The 18,154-nt window shown below is 39.5% G+C and overlaps 3 protein-coding genes across 4 annotated transcripts; 1 reads left to right on the top strand and 2 right to left on the bottom strand.

The window, feature by feature from the left end:
- Positions 1-19: 19 nt before the first annotated feature.
- LOC141776943 (DET1- and DDB1-associated protein 1-like) lies at positions 20-3,591 on the bottom strand. Its single transcript, XM_074650815.1, has 5 exons — positions 3,235-3,591; positions 2,901-2,981; positions 2,422-2,473; positions 2,023-2,084; positions 20-1,909 (listed from the first exon to the last, which is right to left on the bottom strand). The coding sequence occupies exons 1-5, from the start codon at positions 3,241-3,243 to the stop codon at positions 1,805-1,807; spliced, it is 309 nt and encodes a 102-aa protein (XP_074506916.1). The 5' UTR covers positions 3,244-3,591; the 3' UTR covers positions 20-1,804.
- A 1,831-nt stretch (positions 3,592-5,422) lies between these two features.
- On the bottom strand, positions 5,423-7,641 carry mrpl34 (mitochondrial ribosomal protein L34). The gene is made up of 2 exons (XM_074650812.1): positions 7,483-7,641; positions 5,423-6,088 (listed from the first exon to the last, which is right to left on the bottom strand). The coding sequence occupies exons 1-2, from the start codon at positions 7,638-7,640 to the stop codon at positions 5,770-5,772; spliced, it is 477 nt and encodes a 158-aa protein (XP_074506913.1). The 5' UTR covers position 7,641; the 3' UTR covers positions 5,423-5,769.
- Positions 7,642-9,343: 1,702 nt separating this feature from the next.
- Positions 9,344-17,214, top strand: LOC141776940 (protein ABHD8-like). 2 transcript variants are annotated; one of them, XM_074650810.1, is made up of 5 exons: positions 9,344-9,702; positions 12,889-13,715; positions 13,810-13,980; positions 14,146-14,362; positions 14,986-17,214. In XM_074650810.1, exons 2-5 carry the CDS (start codon positions 12,898-12,900, stop codon positions 15,184-15,186), a joined length of 1,407 nt encoding a protein of 468 aa, XP_074506911.1. In that variant the 5' UTR covers positions 9,344-9,702; positions 12,889-12,897; the 3' UTR covers positions 15,187-17,214. The 2 variants fall into 2 exon arrangements, with proteins under 2 accessions (XP_074506911.1, XP_074506912.1); XM_074650811.1 differs by lacking the exon at positions 9,344-9,702 and adding an exon at positions 12,396-12,450.
- The last annotated feature ends 940 nt before the right edge of the window (positions 17,215-18,154 follow it).

Here is an 18,154-nt window from a genome sequence, read left to right as displayed (position 1 = left end):
CGTTGCTGTTAACGATGAGTTATACTGTTTGTCATAGTGTATTCTTTATAAGAACAAGATCTGAAATTGACAACAATACATTTATACAATAAACTCAAAGCAAAGCATTTAACAATAAACACATTCCAAACGTAATCAGGTGATGGAATAGAAACCATACGACAAAAGTAGAACTATTACACTCTTCTATGAAGAATGTCTTAACTTAGAAACTTAGTGAGTATTCTACTTACATACGCAGCCAAACTGCACATATACTCTGTAATCTTTGAACAGCAATATGTAACAAAAGTAAAAATGTACATTAATAGACTCAACTGTCAGTCGTGCCAAACATTATTGAAAATGTGGCCAATGCAATTTGCAGCAGATTACTCTTTACAGATGCGCAAAAAGTGAAGTTTCTAAAAGGTGCAAAGGAAATTAAGCAAAATGCTTGTTTGTGTTGACTAAACTCTGGCTTGTATCCCTCCGACATACAGGAACAAATTGGCTAAACAAAAATTAAGTTACAATATGGCTAACGTGGGGAAGACAAAATCAGAGCGAGTCGTCTTGTTACCTGATAAAAGGGGTTCAGAGCAATCACAATACACATACTGTACAAATATACAAGACTTATGATGAGCTTCACTGACTTTATGAGCAGCGAACAGACTGTTTATTTAGCCCTGCTGTCAAAAGCTTGTAAATCCAAACACACATTTCCTCAGTGTCGCTCAAATGAGCAACCCATTTAAGCAGTGTGAACAGCACATTTAGAACAAGGATTGACAGCAGTACAGCTAAATTGTAAATGTGTAGTCATCCATAAAATTACTGTGCTAACTTTGCAATTACAAAGATACACGCGCTGCTTATAAAGTTGTGATCTCAAACTGCTGAGCATCGAACTTAGAATATGGCTACACAATCTGCAGGTCATACTGTACAAAAACAGTTTGCATCCTCTAGTATGACTGTATTGGCTTGAATGCATCTTTATAGACACGCGAATATCCATTCAACTCAACACAGTGCTTCATTTCTTCACCTGAAACAACAACAATGTAAACCCAGGGGTGTACTCTAAGACATAGTGAAAACACACTCGCTTCCATTTAAGGCAACAAATCATTATTCATCAGGAGAAAACAGAAGAACGTCTCTTTCAGCATTCTGTCTTTTTCTGCAACCGTCCATAACAAACCCTGAATAGATGATTAAATCTAAGCAACAAACACAATGCTGTTTTCCTGTAATGACAGTAATCATATAAAGGATGAGCTAAAATAACCTTATATGGACCACTGTCATTATGCAATTCAAAACTAAAAAAATCCTAATGGAGTAGGAGCCACAAAAGATGGCATGACACTTAACCAATTAAAACATGCATATCTCAGACATGGTATGAAGAACTACAGCTGTAAAAGCTTTAAATAACTGTGGGCATGAGTGAAGGAAAACCAGACGGGGCGAGGAATAAGGAGGTAGATGTATGTTATTTTCAAACTACAAAAGACTGAAATCTGAGGCAGAGGGCTCTTGGAAGAAAAGAAAATACAGGGTCAAAGTAGTAAATGCATTGAGGAAAAACGTTTTTGGTTAAGGAGGAGATCTGAAGTCGAATGCAAACATTAAGACCCATGTTATTTTGGGATTGATGTCATGCCGGCTGTGGTCTGAAATGTATCGATCCTTATATACTTCAGTGCCGAGGAAGGCCTGGGTTTGCAACCATATATTCTGCATCTGTGTGTACAATTTGTTTGTTTGTGTAGGTCAGTCTCTGCTGGGTGTGCATCAACAACAACACAGCCATTCACGAATCCTCATTCAGCTCCCGACTGTCTGTTCTAGCTATTTTCCGTGGAGGCGCCGTGTTCTCTCCCTCTCCTGGATCCTGCTCTCGCTTCTTTGCTGAATTCTGATAAAGAAAGAAAGGAAGAGAAACATTTAACAAACAACAAAACAGAGGCTGTCATAAACAGTACAATTAGCGCCAAGTTTCTCCTAGATGACATCTTTAAAAACCTTTACCTTTTTGTCCCACTGTTGGTGAAGATATCGCAATAGGATGTTTGTCTTCTCTGTGACTATGACTGAGGAGAGACAACAGAGACACTGATTACATCATGAGAGAGACACAAAGTTCAAAAGGTACAGAAAAGTAAGAATGCAGTTGTTCCCATAGAGAGTATTAACTTAATAAACAAGTTGAGTAATGACTACACTGTCATCCCGGAACTGGAGGCGATTTCCTCTCATGGAAACCTGAAATTGAGATCATTACTAAGCATTGAAAGTTGTGATTTGTGCTTGAGGGGTATGCTCTTTTCTACAACTATAATACTGTAGTTCATCCACTTTGATGGAAAGTGAGCTCTACTGTAGTACCCCCTGCTCTGTAAGCATTTGCAAAGAGATCATCGCACTTACTCTGCTCTGATGGATATTCCCGGGTTGGAAGATACACAGAGGGTCGACGGTTCTGAAACAATATTGAGATCCATGTCAGAGAAAAAAGTAGTACTATCATCTGTCATTCAAAGACCTGAATCACAATGACAACATGATTTCATACGATACAATAATACGATAATACTTTATTGTCAGACAGGTCTGAAATTTGTTTTGCATCACAGCAGTTCCATTTGCAACATCACAAAAAGGACAAGAAACAAGAATACGTACATTTAAACATTACAATCACAGAAGAAGCTATTCAGGGCCCTTCAACGTACATTTGATCTGGGATTAGGCTCCACATTTAGTTTTAGGATTGACTGGTGTACTAAAGAGAGCTTCAGTCTAACCTTATTAAATCTAGGAACCCTGTATTTGATGGTAACAATTCATATTCACTGTTCAAAACATGGTTGGGGTCAGCAATGTTGTACACAAATAAGGTGACTTACTGATGCTTTACACACAGAGTCTGCATGGAACCTGCTGAAGTTGTTTTTGTTGTAGACAGGTAGTCCCTTCAGGAAATCTGACTGTGAGGGCAGAACAGAAACATGTGAACAAACACACTTCCGGGTGGTAAGGCACCATAAACCATATAACAGGGTGACAGACAACAACACCTACCTTACATCTAACTACACCACGTGAGAGTCACGTGGTATTAAGTGACAGTAACCTACGTCCTACTAGCCAACACGTCACGTTAACCAACATTTAACACAACTATTTAACACCTATACATAAACAATGAACGCTAAACAAAGCACCAGGTGTGTCTCCTACCTTCTCCATGTCTGTCCTCGTCTCTCTGTTCGTTGGTTAACTAACTATCTGTGAGTGGAGACGAGCAGATGCTTCTGTTTGAGCCTTAGCTCGCTAGCTAGCTTACTAAGCCTTGTTGTCTTTGTCGTAGCCAAGAAGCCGGTTTGTTGACACCGTTCAACAGCTGCTTACGACCACTATAAAACACAAACTACGCGTGACATCGATGTGATCGCATCACGCCACTTCTATCAGCTGGAAACTCCCACTCATTTAAAGGTAAATACTCCAAAAGACTGAAATTGAGACGTCCTTTGGAAGCTAACCTGCTACTAGTTCACAACTCCATTTTTGTTGTTCGTCTCATCAGGGGGGGCGGGTACCTTTCTGGGATTCAACGCACCTCATTGGCTGAGCGGTGGTAGACGCGTGACGACAGAGGGAAAGCAATGCGCTGATTGGCTAGAAAGTGATTATGTAACAGGCCTGTCTTCCAATTCGAGGGTGGCTCTGGCATGAAGCTCTGATGAAAACAAGACTTTCTAAGCAGCATGTCTTCATCCATGAACATTAGGATTCAAGATTCAATTCATTGTCATTGTGTAGTACAACGAAATTAGATTGTGACAATCCCATAGATACCTAATGAAAAGATGATGCAATAAAAAAAAGAGATACTGCAATATAAATATACAAATATATAAAAGATAATACAATATAAAATACAATATATATATTGATGAGATGACAGCTTTGCTAGATTATTGCCCAAAGTGTCCGTCAGATAATTATATAATTATTGCACAGAGTGATCAGCATATGTTAGGGTCTGAGGGTCATTAAGGACACGACACACCCCCACAACAGCCTGTTCTCCCTCCTGCCCTCTGGTAGAAGATACAGGACCCCCAGGACTCACACCAGCAGACTGAGGAACAGTTTTTTCCCCCAGGCCATCAGACTTTTAAATCTATAATTAATTCGACACATTCTTACACAAAAATATTTTTTATACTGTATATACTGTATATATTCTTAATACATATGTTCTTAATATGCCCTTGTATAAAGTATTTCCTTTTATAATTGTAATGTAAATGTAAATGTAATATAATTTATTATTTAATGGAGCTTCCCAGCGAAAAGTATTTCACACGTTTGTACCTGTACAACCGGCGTGACAATAAACATCTTGAATCTTGAATCTTGAATGTTATTGTACATATCCGTAACAGTAGATTTACATTATCGATTTATGTATCTCTCAGCTGTTGTTGCTGTTCGCAGTTATGAGTTGAGCATTGGGAAAAAATGCAGATTTTATAAAAGAAGCTGAATCTATATTCTGTTACTGTAATGCCTATTTCTCGCATCAAATGTTTTCAGAATCATCTTGTAGTGTACTGTTTAGCTGTAAAATGAGAAAGTTTGCTCTGGCTGGTGGGCGGTGCTTGGTATTTCCTCAACTGATCTCAACATGGTTGCTGGGTCACAAACTTTCTCATTTTACAGCTAAACAGTACACTACAAGATGATTCTGAAAACATTTGATGCGAGAAATAGGCATTACAGTAACAGAATATTGATTGACCGTTTGATCAGTTTGTGAGTGATTGACAGCTGCCTCCGTTGAATGAACAGCCAATAGGAACCATCTCTCTGAAATGACCTGTGATTGGCCAAAGTCTCCCGTCACGGGCTAGATTTTTTTAAAGCCTGAAGAGAGCCATGAGGAGGTGCAGAAGTCTAGTTTTCTCTCAAAACACTTGAATTACAATATGCTGAAAGGTTATTATGGATTTTTTGCTCAATGATGCCAAAAACATTCTGCCTACTGCAGGTTTAATGCCTCAATTTATCAAACAGTCAGATTTTTAGTTGTCACAACTTCTGATTTTAGACAATCTTTTGGCTTGAAAATGAAAGGCCACTTCTGGAATTCATCCTGCCTAATGTAAGAGAGACCACAAGGACCCGCTCTCTGAAAGTAATAATTACCCCAAACTCCTAACTCTCTCTCTTCATACTGGCTTCAGTTGAATAAACCTACAACTTTGTAACAAACAGTAGATGGCAGCAAACTTTGTCTCTCAAGGCAACAAAGCACAAACCCATAGTCCACAAACTATATTTGGGAGGCACTATATTGTTCTGATCAGAAATGCAAATACTGTATATGTAAATTCTTTAGAACAACTAAGATGACACGGATCTTTTAAGACACATTTCGTCTTTTAATCAAATAACTTCACTCAAGTAAAACAAATCCATACATCTGATAACATTTAATGATTATGAACAAAACTTTATGGATCAGAAATACCTTGGTAAAACTACCAGGCTTCTTTTCAATCAAGGCGAGTGCAACTCGTTTGTCAAAGGCCAGTTTTCATCCTCTCACCCATTATTAATGCAGGCAAGCCAAACCCAACCCACACCCAGTATCGCCAGTTAACCCCAATACACAAAGTCTTTGCCGAGCACCCTGAGCAAGGCAGCATTTCTGAACCAATGTCTGTTTTCTGAAAGTCTTGCAGGTTTTCCCAACACGGTCCTTCAGTGTGAGAGTGATTTCCGTCCCTTCAACATACGCCGTAGAAGCACCTCGATGCCGCCTACTGAGCTGATCCTCTTGATCCAGCCGTGGGTCCTCTTGCGTTTGATGTTCTTGGGCTGATACTCTGTGCCTCTCTTCTTGGTCCGTACCTGCTGGTATTGCCACGGGAGCTGTTGGAACACTCCTGAACCCTCAGCTTGTGAAGAAAGTGGTCCACATCTGGAAACCTGAGGTCCTGCAGCTGCTCTAGGTGCAATCCAGTTGCTGAATAATCTAAGGTGAGGGTTGCCAGTTACAGCAAGGTTCCCTGCAGGGATGCTGTTGACAGATCACAGAGGTGAAGAGATGTTATAAAACACATTTCATTCTTTATTATCAACATTCTGCCACAATTACAAGCTATAATACATTTATGGTGCTGCTACTTATGTGTGGAGTAGTCTCATGCCTTGGTGTCTACCATCAACAGAATGATGAGATGTATGTACAGATTGAAAACACATGCTACTTTAATTCCAAATCGTAATACTGTAACAATTACAGCACATACTGCCAACAGTTGTAAATCAATACCCTTTTTCATGATATGTTGATATGAACTCATTAGCTATCATTAAGCTATAATTGAATTAGTCAACACCTAACTAAATACCGTTATTAAATCAGTAACGTTAGCAGGGAATGAAATTAGCACCTGCCACCTGCCAAATACAGGGGAAATGTTGGCTGTGGCAGGTACAAATTTCAGGTCACCTGCCACCATAGCACAGGTTTTCCTTATATTAAGAAATATTATTTTTAAAAAGCAATTCTAAAGCCTAAATTAAATATTCTAACACTTCATTTTACAGCTCCGCAAATTCCACTGTATTAGGTGATAATTAGCAAGTAACTACAAGGAATTACAGCCAAATTACCCCAATATTTACCTCAAAATTGATCGAAAATTATTTTATTATAGACATTATTTAATAGTTATATTCCGCTATTTCTCAATAACTGGTAATTCATTTGAATGCATTTCCAGGAAAAGAATACAAAGTTAATTGATCTGCTTTATTTACATGTCTGCTGATAAATAGATAATAATTAGCAAATAACTTTTTTGAAAGTTCTTAATTTTTTTTCTTATTAGACAATAAGTCACACAATGTTGTTCAGAAGTGTCTTCTATTAATGTTCCACCTCCGATGAAGAGCAGCGCCTAAGGGCCCTATTTTAACCATTAAATACTATTTTAGCATATAATCATTAAATAACGTTTATACTAAAGTAATTTCCGATACATGTTGAGGTAAATATTGGGGTAATTTGACAGTAATTACAAAGAAATTTCAAATAGGTTACTTGCTAATTATCACCTAATTACCATGAGATTTGCAGACCTGTAAAATGATGTGTTACCAGATATAGTCATGCATTAAGGTTACATGATATATTCCATAATTCTGCAGTCTGGTACCTCTGACTCACTGTTTACTATTTTGAAACCTAGATTTCAGAAGTGGCAGACAAAACAAATCTAGTGTCTGGTAGATATGTCCAGTGACCTGCAGCAGTGGCAGGAGGGGAGAAAGGTTCATTTCAGACCCTGAACGTCAGGTAGCCCACTAACGTGATTAACTAGCCACGCTGCTAACGCTACCTAGCTTTGCATCGTAAACAAACACTTTGCTGTTTGTCTAAACATGAAAGTACGTGAACTCTGTTACCTGGTGAAAGTGGTTATTCCACGCAGTCGGGAGAAAGACGAGCGTATCATATTCATCTTTAGATATGTATACAATAAGACACACACATGAGGACAGTGAATGTCACGCAGTGTCTGCAAACCTGCGAATATGAAGCAGCGTGATTGGTTCAGACTCATCAGCCAATTGAAAAACTTGTTGTTGGAGTAGCTGTGCTTTGATGCCCTGAGTAACGTTTTTCAGGTTGAACTCTCAGGCGGTTTACTTGATTGCTCTAACACCACCATGTTTCACCAATGAAACGGTTTATTGGCAATGATAACTGATCTAACTTTTGGTTTGAGATTAGTGTCTGCCAGACGGGAGATACTAAACTACATAAGCAATGGGAGGACTTGCTGCCTGAAAAGCTTTACTCAGGGTATAAAATACACTATTGAAATAATACAGTTTTTGAGTTATTTACTAATTTTTAAAAAATAGTTTTTAATAATGTAACGATTATCTATTTATTAATTTATTTATTTATTTTGCACAATTTAAGACTATACAACATTACAAAGAAATTAATAATATACAGTGCAGGAAGAGGCAAAAAAACCACTGGGCTTATCTGAAGCCTCCACCCAGAGATAAGATTAATATAAAGAAATAATATGACTACATAATAGTAATAATATGACTACATAATAGTAATGATAGATTCACAATACTCCACTATAAGATGCAATCATCACAAATCAGTGCAGCATAAAACTTAACTTGTAATGAGTCTCACTCAAATAATGTCAAAAATAAAAACATTTAGTGCACCACTGCTACCAAAACAGCCCAAAAGTACACTTTCACAGGTTTTTCTAGTAAATATCTTTCAAGTATGTACCATTTACAGCCTAACCTTACAGTAACAGTAATGTAAACCAGAACCAGTTTAAAGCTTTGTATTTCACATGATTGTACTTGTATAACCGGTGTGACAATAAACATATTGAATCTTGAATCCTCACCCCACCCACTATACCCAGGAGTTTCATTCACACACATGCATTTCCAAGAGAGGAAATAGAAGAAGGGAAAAAATAATATTAATAAAATAGACTAATTAGATAAAATAACTATATAGGCATTTTATTCATTTACTTGTTGCTGATTTCTTCAGTGATAATTAAGGTGTCAATATGCTCTAAAAAAGGAAGCTCTTTAGTGAACCTCGCAGGGAGAACCTAATCCTCTCAAGTTTAACACACTGCAGTATCTATATAGTAATTGATTTTTGTCCCATTTTATTTAAACAACAATGCTTGCAATGCATAAACATAAAGCAGTCCTATATTGTTATTTACATCGGCTACCAAACAATAACAGAAAGTACTATAGTTGTCGGCTCACTGGCTCTCCGCCCCATAAACGTCACAGCTGGCAATTCCGTGACAGGCACCGGGCTGTCCCCGGTACCGGAGTACCAACAAGTGTTGATGTGAGTTCAAGGGTAACAGCGGGACACATCAGCAGCATCACATCTTCATCCAATTGGTTCAAACTCTTAAAGGTCATTTCTCTCTTCATCAGTGACGCAGCATGCTACCATGACAACGATTCCAGATGTGCAGTTTAAATGATGATGCAGGTGTGGAATATTGAAACATGTGATCACACCTGGATTGTGATGTGTTGTTCACCTATTTAGATAATTATCTGGACTAGTTATCATTTCTGTCACATCTCCCTGACTGCACGCACGCGCACGCACGCCTTTTTGCTATCCTTGTCAGCCTTGGCAACAAGGAAACAAGCTTCTCCCATTGGCCTCCTCTTCAGTGTTCATCTGGCTTCTATTCGTCCTCCTTGCTGCCACTCAGGAGGGAAACATACCCGGAGACTGCTGTTGCTGCTGCGGATAAGAGAGCAGCAGGGTTGGGTAGGGTCTGGTCTGGTCTGGTCCAGAGTGCGCAGTGGATGCTGAGGGAGGGAGAAAAAAACAAAAAACATTGTTATGAGTATCTTATTGACATGCATTTTCCACACTTTTATGGATGCATGCTTTATCATCAACTCAAGCCCCTGCGTGTTTTGTGATATAGCAGTCTGATGAGGCCAATAAGAGGCGTTTACTGTTTTGCAGCATCTCTAGCGTATAGACAAATTGTTGCACCAAATGCAACCTTTTCTCCTTTCAAGTTCGTCAGCCCTCATCTTTCAGTGCAGATTTCTAATCGCCCTTAATCATTAGTAATTCTGCAGGTAAGGAACCTTTTTTTAATTGCATTATGTTGTTAATTAGCTGATGTTTATTGTGCAACATATAAACACAATGACTGCATGCATTTGTTTTCTATGACAGAGCAAAAACAATACATCTATCAATAATATGCATGCAGCATTTATGGCCCTAAGCACCAGACTGCTACTGGATTTTTTGTCTTTTTTTATTTGTGATGCGACGCTAGTAATTGGGCTCTAAATTTGTATTATGGATTATTATGGAGCATACTTCTTCTGTTTATGGCTTGTTATTTTGGAGTCATAGGCTTAGAACCAGCTAAGCTATAGGACATGTGTGCATGAACAGAAAGTAGGTGATAATGTTCTATTTTGTTTTTGCAAATATATGCATTTCATGTGCAGATATATCAAGTCAGACTGCGTAGCCTACTGTATGGTGTGTAGTGGAAATTGAGCAGCACACTGTGTACCAGATGTGTGTTACTGTAAGACTTGGCAGACATATCAACCTACATATTCTGCAATGCCGACACAAAAAAAACACACGGATGAGTAACCTTTAGCCTGTTTGACTGGAGGGTTTGTGGTTGGTCTGGTTAGTCCACTTTCCTCCCCCTCAGCCAGATTCAGATCCTGGTTGACCGTGATGAAGGATAGTATAGGTCAGAAAGAGAATCCCTGATTTAAATGGCTGTTGGGCAATACTGATGTAGATAGTTAATGAGGTGTAGTGGCACCTCTGTGCATGCCAGGGTCATCCAAAGTCCTAAACATGGTTATGTGACATACGTCCTGCTATGTTGTCAAAATGTTCACCATTATCCTCAGTGGACACTATACCACTTGTAGCAGATGTGGCATGACTGATTCATAATAAAATAACAGAATGGCTTCAAAATTGAAGAACCATCACAAATAGATATATAGAGAGGTGTCTGTATGGATGGATGGATGATGTAAGGACACACTGCAGAATTGATTCTTCGATACTCCGTTTGGATATTTGTGGAAAGGCAGGCATCTCAGTCAACATCCATTTGGCTCCAGGGTGTAAGTGGATATCACTTGATGCTCTGACCTTCAGACCATCCTGCCACCAACAACAACACCACACGCGCACAGACACATGCACTTGAACCGTCCTGTGCAGATATTGTTATGTATACCAGCTCCATTTTCCCCTCACCGTAGTGCCAGACCTCTGCAGAACCACACATTAAAGCAGCAGTGGTTAGAACTGGAGCTAATATGATTTTAAAAAAGTTATTTTTAGAAAACGGTCACTATATCCTGACAGTAGTGCATGAGACAGGTAATCGGAAAAATATCTCATGCCTCTGTGTCCTCCGGTGCTCCTAATGACATCTGCAAGAATTCACAGACCGGAGGAAAACAACCAATCAGAGCTGAGCTGGAGCCTGGCGTCTCTGAGCAGCTGTCAATCACTCGCCAACTCCGATCAAACGGTCAAACTAGACAGCACTGATCAAATATGAATCAATATTCTGTTACTGTAATGCCTATTTCTTGCCTCAAATGTTTTCAGAAACATCTTGTAGTGTACTGTTTAGCTGTAAAATGAGTGTGACCCGGCAGCCATGTTGTGATCAGTTGAGAAAATGCCAAGCACCGCCCACCAGCTGAAGCAAACTCTCATTTTACAGCTAAACAGTACACTAGAAGATGTTTCTGAAAACATTTGAGGCGAGAAATAGGCATTAAAGATAGAATATTGATTCATATTTGATCAGCGCTGCCTAGTTTGACCGTTTGATCGGAATTCCCGAGTGATTGACAGCTGCCTCCATTGAATGAACAGCCAACAGGAACGCTCTCTCTCTGAAATGACCTGTGATCGGTCAAAGTCCCATGTCACAGGCTTGATTTTTGAAATTTTTGTCCAATGATACCAAAAACATTCTGCCTACTGCAGGTTTAAATAATCTGTTAATTAATTTACCCTAACCTTTATTTTAACCAAGAAACTATTACAAATGTATTGTTTATTATTTATTACAGTGATGGTGTTTGAATAGAGGATACATGTAGAATAAGTATCTGCACCTGAAGGGGATTAGAAGTAATGAGATGTGATTTGTTTCAATATATATACACTTCATACGACTTTAATTTGGAGAAAACCTTTACTAACAAAAACATGCATCGATGATAAAGAAAATGAAAATGAATATCCACAAGTCATCCTATTAAAGGGAATTTATAATTATCCATTCATTTTATTTTGTCTCTCAGCAACATCTCAAGATGCCTAGATGTTATACATATTAATTATTTTAAGTAGGATTGAAGCCATGACTACACATCATATGCTGTGAGTAATAATGTGAAATATGCCCTGTAGGCAGTAATGTGCAGTAACTGTGCTGTTTCACTCTGTTTAACCGGGAAACAATAAATAGATGTGACTGTTCCCACTCTGTTTCCTAGAGATAACCAGCCTGTGTGCTTATGAAAAGTGAGGACGAATGATGCTTTATGTGCACAAGGAAAACAAAGATAGTTTACCCCTCATCTCCATTACAATCAGTGGATAACTGCTATCATATGACACATACAGTTCACAGGCGTGTACAGTCATGCCATATGACTGGTGTTTTCTATTTATGTATATCCTGGTTCTGACCATGTGAAAAAGGGGTTATTTATAGCGAACGTCTAGGTCAGCATGTGAATGTCACTGACATTGAAACTGTAATACAGCACAAGTATTGGAATCCCTGAACGTTGAGCTGCTTTGTCACCCAGGTGAGTGTGATCGTTGAGCTTTACAAAGGCAGTTGGAGCTGCTCTTATACACTGGCTATAGTGTTTTGAATTTGCACAGCAGTTTGGAGCCTGTTAAACTGCAAGCGTCTTCTCTTTCGGTGTGTTTCATTTCTCTCGACGCTGGCTGTGTGGCTTGCTGATGAAAGGATAAAGGAGACCGTTTCATTGCAACTGCGTTGCTAGGAAACAGCTTGGGTCCAATTTGATAGGAACCAAGCTGCGAACCAATTTCCTTCCTGTTGAGCTGTTGACATTTGCGAATGCTACGACAGGAAATAAACCTGAAAACATTTATGATGCTCATGTTTGAGGAAAAAAACAAGTTGTGAAAAGCTAGATAGAGGCGTCACAAACATTGTCTATTTTTGTCTGAGCATCTGAGTGATGATCTGCTTTGTTGTGATGTTGTTAATGCAGGGAAGCACCATGCTGACCAGTATCACTGAAGGGATACTCTGCTGCCTGACTGGGAAGGCTGCCAGTCTGGTCTTGCCCCTGGAGACATTAGAACCCTCTGATGGTTTTGAGTTTGTGGAGGTGAAACCTGGGAGAGTCCTGCGAGTGCGGCACATCATCCCGGAGCGTCAGCCCGTAGTAACGGAAGAGCAAGTTGCAGGCAAGGAGAAGACGGATGGCGATGATGAGGACGGCTCTCCTGAGGATTATAACAACAGCAGCGCCGGCAGCAGCGTCCACTGCAAGAGGAAGATCACAGTCTACCGCAACGGCCAGCTGGTGATCGAGAACCTCGGCGATGTTCTGCACTCTGAGATCCTGCAGTGTCAGGACGGGGATCTGGAGCCTTGCAGCACTGTAGAGGTAGAGCTGGCAGACTACAAAGAGATGCCCTCTTCTCCAGACCCCAACCCTGCTCCTCCTACGGTTCCTCCACCCCATGGGGAACAGAAACCCGCTCCACCTCCTCGCCGCCGCCGTCGCAAGCCCAAGCGCACGGTGCAAATCGACTCGAAGAGGGTGATCTCGAGCTGCAAAGGAACGCACTCGGACGTGGCCCTGTTCTTTGTGCACGGTGTGGGAGGTTCTCTGGACATTTGGGGCAGCCAACTGGACTTCTTCTCTCGGCTGGGCTACGAGGTCATTGCGCCCGACCTGGCGGGGCACGGAGCCAGCACTGCCCCGCAGATTGCAGCTGCTTATACCTTTTATGCTCTTGCAGAGGACCTTCGTGCCATCTTTAAGAGATATGCTCGTAAACGCAACATCCTCATTGGCCACTCTTATGGGTGAGGATTTGTGACATGCATCTATCATCTATCTGTCTAGTGATCAGCATGCTGTTGTTAACATGCTTTACTCATCTCATTATATCTCTTCCAGAGTATCATTTTGCACCTTCCTGGCCCACGAATATCCTGATCTGGTCCATAAGGTGGTGATGATCAACGGAGGGGGTCCCACAGCTCTGGAGCCCAGCCTGTGCTCCATCTTCCAGCTGCCATCTTGTGTCCTGCACTGTCTGTCGCCCTGTCTGGCCTGGAGCTTTCTCAAGTAAGATCTGCATTTGCACGGTGCCAAAATTGACACCAGAGATAGTGACATACCACAGTATCTTCTTTCATTGCTGACTAGCCTTGCTTGTTGATGTCAAAACATTTGGAATATTACATAGAAAATCCTTAAAAATAACTTCATCTCTCTTTTTCTAACCTTCAGAGCTGGATTTGCCCGTCAGGGTGCCAAAGAAAAGCAGCTGTTGAAGCAGGGCAATGCCTTCAACGTGTCTCCGTTTGTCCTGCGAGCCATGATGAGTGGCCAGTACTGGCCTGAGGGGGATGAGGTCTACCATGCCGAGCTCACTGTGCCCATCCTCCTGGTTCATGGCATGTGTGACAAGTTCGTGCCCATGGATGAGGACCAGCGCATGGCGGAGGTAAAGTACACCTTCATGAGTGATTTATCAGAAAGTGGGACAGGGCCGTAAAGTGTGTGGGGGGCCAATGGCCCCTTGACCCCCCTACTTGCGGCACCCATGGTCAAGGTACTATATATATACTGTCAAAGTATCAAAACGCTCGATCCACGGAGAAATACACACTGCCTGTGTTCAGAAACTTGAACTTGGACTTTTGTAAGGTTGTGATGTCACAACTATACAGTCACCAGTAGAAGTGCGGCTAAACTCTGTGTAGTTGACACACACAGTGAGTCCCCGACTGCAGTGATGCGGTGAAGACAGCAACAGCGCAGATGCAAAAGAGTGGAAAACGCTGACCAATCAGAATAGACTGGGCTTTTTTGGGAGGGTGGGTAAAAGAGACAGGCGCTAAAACGGAGCATTTCAGACAGAGGGTGAATACAGGTATATTCAGACAGACAGTATGAGAAAAATTATGTGTTTTTTGAACAATAATATATGTAAACATGTTCTAGTAGAAACCCAAAATACAAATATGAACCTGAAAATGAGCATGATATGTCTCCTTTAATATGAAATGTTTGCGTTGTAGTGTTACCGATTGTAATGTTCTGCATTCCTTTTGGCTCCCTCTCTAGATCCTTCTGTTTGCGTTCCTGAAAGTCATCGAGGAGGGAAGTCACATGGTCATGATGGAGTGCCCCGACACCGTCAACACCCTCCTCCACGAGTTCTTTCTATGGGAGCCGGACATGTCCAGAAAAAACAGCAGCAAGACAGACACAGCACTCAGTGACTCTCTCCACACAGTGAAAATCAATAAGCCTGTGGACAAATAACCAACGAGGAGACTAGTTTTATAAGCAGAAGGCCTTTTGTGGCATGTGTTCTTAAGGCTGCTCCTAGGCTGAGAGCTGTTATAAACAGGGCCAAATCTTAAGGATGCGGACGGCCACTGGTGCTCCAAGATAAAGCAGGACTTAGGCATGGCGCCGACCAGAGAACGATGGAACGAACATAGAGATGAGGGGAATGGATGCAAATACGCACAGTCAGTTTCTGCTTCGCTTTTTGATACCAGTTTGTGCTCCATCGCGTCATGTTTGCAAAACGACACCTGGAGTACTGTGCCCATTCGTGATTTGTCTGTGAAATGTATCCGGCGAAGAACTGACTACAACAACATGCAACAAGCATTAAATCCATGAAATGGTGTGTGAATTCCCTCACTTTAAATATTCTGTAAAGTACTGCAGAGCTTCTGTTATACCTTTACAAAGTGGTTATTAATCTTGCACCTGCTTTTAGTAGGCAACTGGCAAAATGATATGTAGCGAATTGAGGAATTACATGTCTGATTTGCCAGTATGATGGGGAAGGACAGCTTATAAAAAAACTCAAGTGTTGATAATAACAGTTTATTATCAAATACTGACCGGATAGTATTGGGACATGGGTTAAAGATATTAAATATATACCGATGTACGTGCAAAATGTAACTAATAAGTGCACCAAAAGCATACATAAATGATTACATCATGCCATAACCACATCCATACAATGTGCAGTGTGCGCCATCTCAAACATGAAGACTCACAATCACAGCTATTGTCAATAAAATTGGCTCATCTATTTCCAAACTACAGCAATATATTTTCCACATATTGAACTCTAATATAAAATCCAAAAAGTTATATGTGCGTCCATGTTAAGTGCAATGTAACCAACTCATCAATTCATAGTTGCATGAAAATTAAGTAATATTCAGCAAGAGATTTATATGAGGTGGTTGCAAAGACAGATGTAAACAAACATGGATGCTAAAGGGTTCTCCTCTTTTATTGCAATAGTATATAATATCCTAAGGATACAAAGTACCGAGGCCCTGCATGAGTTCAGAATATGAAAGAGGGTTGTGTCAGACAGTTGCAATATATTCTCATATTGAAAAATTCCCTGTGCACTTCTCTCTAATCAAATGAGTGTTCCTTTTAATGTGTAAGTATTATTGTTGCCTTTATTTTGAAATAACAGCTACTGCCATATAGAATATTGTGGTTGTATTGACCGCTTTAAGCTGCTGAGTGTGTTCTCTTACTACTCTCAAGTCTATCATATTTATATATTATATAGTGTCAGATAGAAAGAATGAGCTAAACATTATGCTCACTGAAAGACATTCATTCACGGGTGCTGCTTTGTCTCATAGTGGGACAGTAAGGAGCGAGTAAAAAGCACAGTCTAATATGCTCCCTGACAGTGCATATCCGTTGACTGGATACTCTTTTGAGAAGCAAACGGCGGATTTTGGTGGATTTGAGAGTGGGAGTCCAAAGCTTAAAATCAAATATGAGTCAGCCAAAGGACAAAGTCCCCTAAAAAGTGGAACATTTGTACTGACCATGCTGGTCTGTTATATATGCATTTTGACAGGATGCTGATGCAACATGACTGGTCTTATGCAACTGATACAAAATAGAGAGAAACAGAGTGGACATAAACTGACTAGACACTGACATCTCAAAAACACTATATATTCTCTATGGACTTTCCAAAAACCAACAAGTGCTGCTGATGCAATGTACCATATGTCTCCTTTGGTCAGTAAAACTGTATGGACAACAGGGTGCACATGTACTTCCTCTTATGCTAAAAGTGTGCATATACAAATTGTCAGTGCTCATGTGTGCTATATCTTTTTGTGGTTAACAAGATGTGTTAATGTTATTGTTGCATTTATTCACGGGAATCATAATATATGCACTGCCTAAATGTAGATGCATATAACATTATAGCCTATCGAAACAGTTGGATTCAGTGTATGAATGTGCCTTTCCTGGCATGAAATAAAACCGATGTTCACAGTCTACGGGTGATTTCACTTGTTTGTTTGTTTGTTTGCAGTAATATAGTCTGTTTTCCTTCATTCAGTGTTGGATGTAACAGCATCAACGTAATTACATGAATGCAATTTACACACAAAAGATTTAGGAATTTTTGAAAAAAAAGAGAAAAAAGTAGGTAGATGAGATTATTACCTTATTTGGATCATTTCATAAGGCCTGAAGCTGTTGGTATAAGTGTTATGGTTTGATGCAGGATACAACCAGATTAATATTTTAAGATTATCTATATATTTTTAATAAATGCCATTAATTTGCCTATTCTCATAGTAGTATACCTAATATAATCAATTCCCCCCCCCAAAAATCCACATAGACGTTGTTATCTATATTGTAGCTTAAATTTTGTCTGTCAGTGCCAGAGATAGGCTACAAAATTGTAAATGGTTAACTGATTACTTTGTGATCAGTAAGAATAGATGGTTGAGTTGAAACATCACTTAAACATTAATATGTTTGAAACAACCAAAGCTCAATTCTGAATAGCCTGGACATCTTTTTGTTGGACAATGTAATTTTCTTAATATTAGAAAATCTTTCTTCCCATATATAATTTAAAACCTAAGTGCAGCACCATAGACAATATATTGGTTAATTTAAGTTATTAATTACAGTCGTTATAAAAAGATTTAAACTAGTGTTTTAATAAAAAAAAATTATATATATATTCTATTTTTAGACAATATATTGGTTAATTTAAGTTAATATTTACAGTCATTACAAAAAGATTTAAACTACTGTTTTAATAATTTAAATTTAAATTTTTTAAATATATATTCTATCTATTTATTCTATAAATCTTTTTGTAATGACTGTAAATATTAACTTAAATTAACCAATATATTGTCTATGTTGCTGCACTTTGGTTTTAAATGATATATGGGAAGAGAGATTACAAAAAGAT

The sequence above is a fragment of the Sebastes fasciatus genome, chromosome 11 (assembly GCF_043250625.1).
Source record: "Sebastes fasciatus isolate fSebFas1 chromosome 11, fSebFas1.pri, whole genome shotgun sequence".
Classification (NCBI taxonomy): domain Eukaryota; kingdom Metazoa; phylum Chordata; class Actinopteri; order Perciformes; family Sebastidae; genus Sebastes; species Sebastes fasciatus.
Note: the sequence above shows the minus strand (reverse complement) of the source record. Positions and strands in the feature narration are given on the sequence as shown.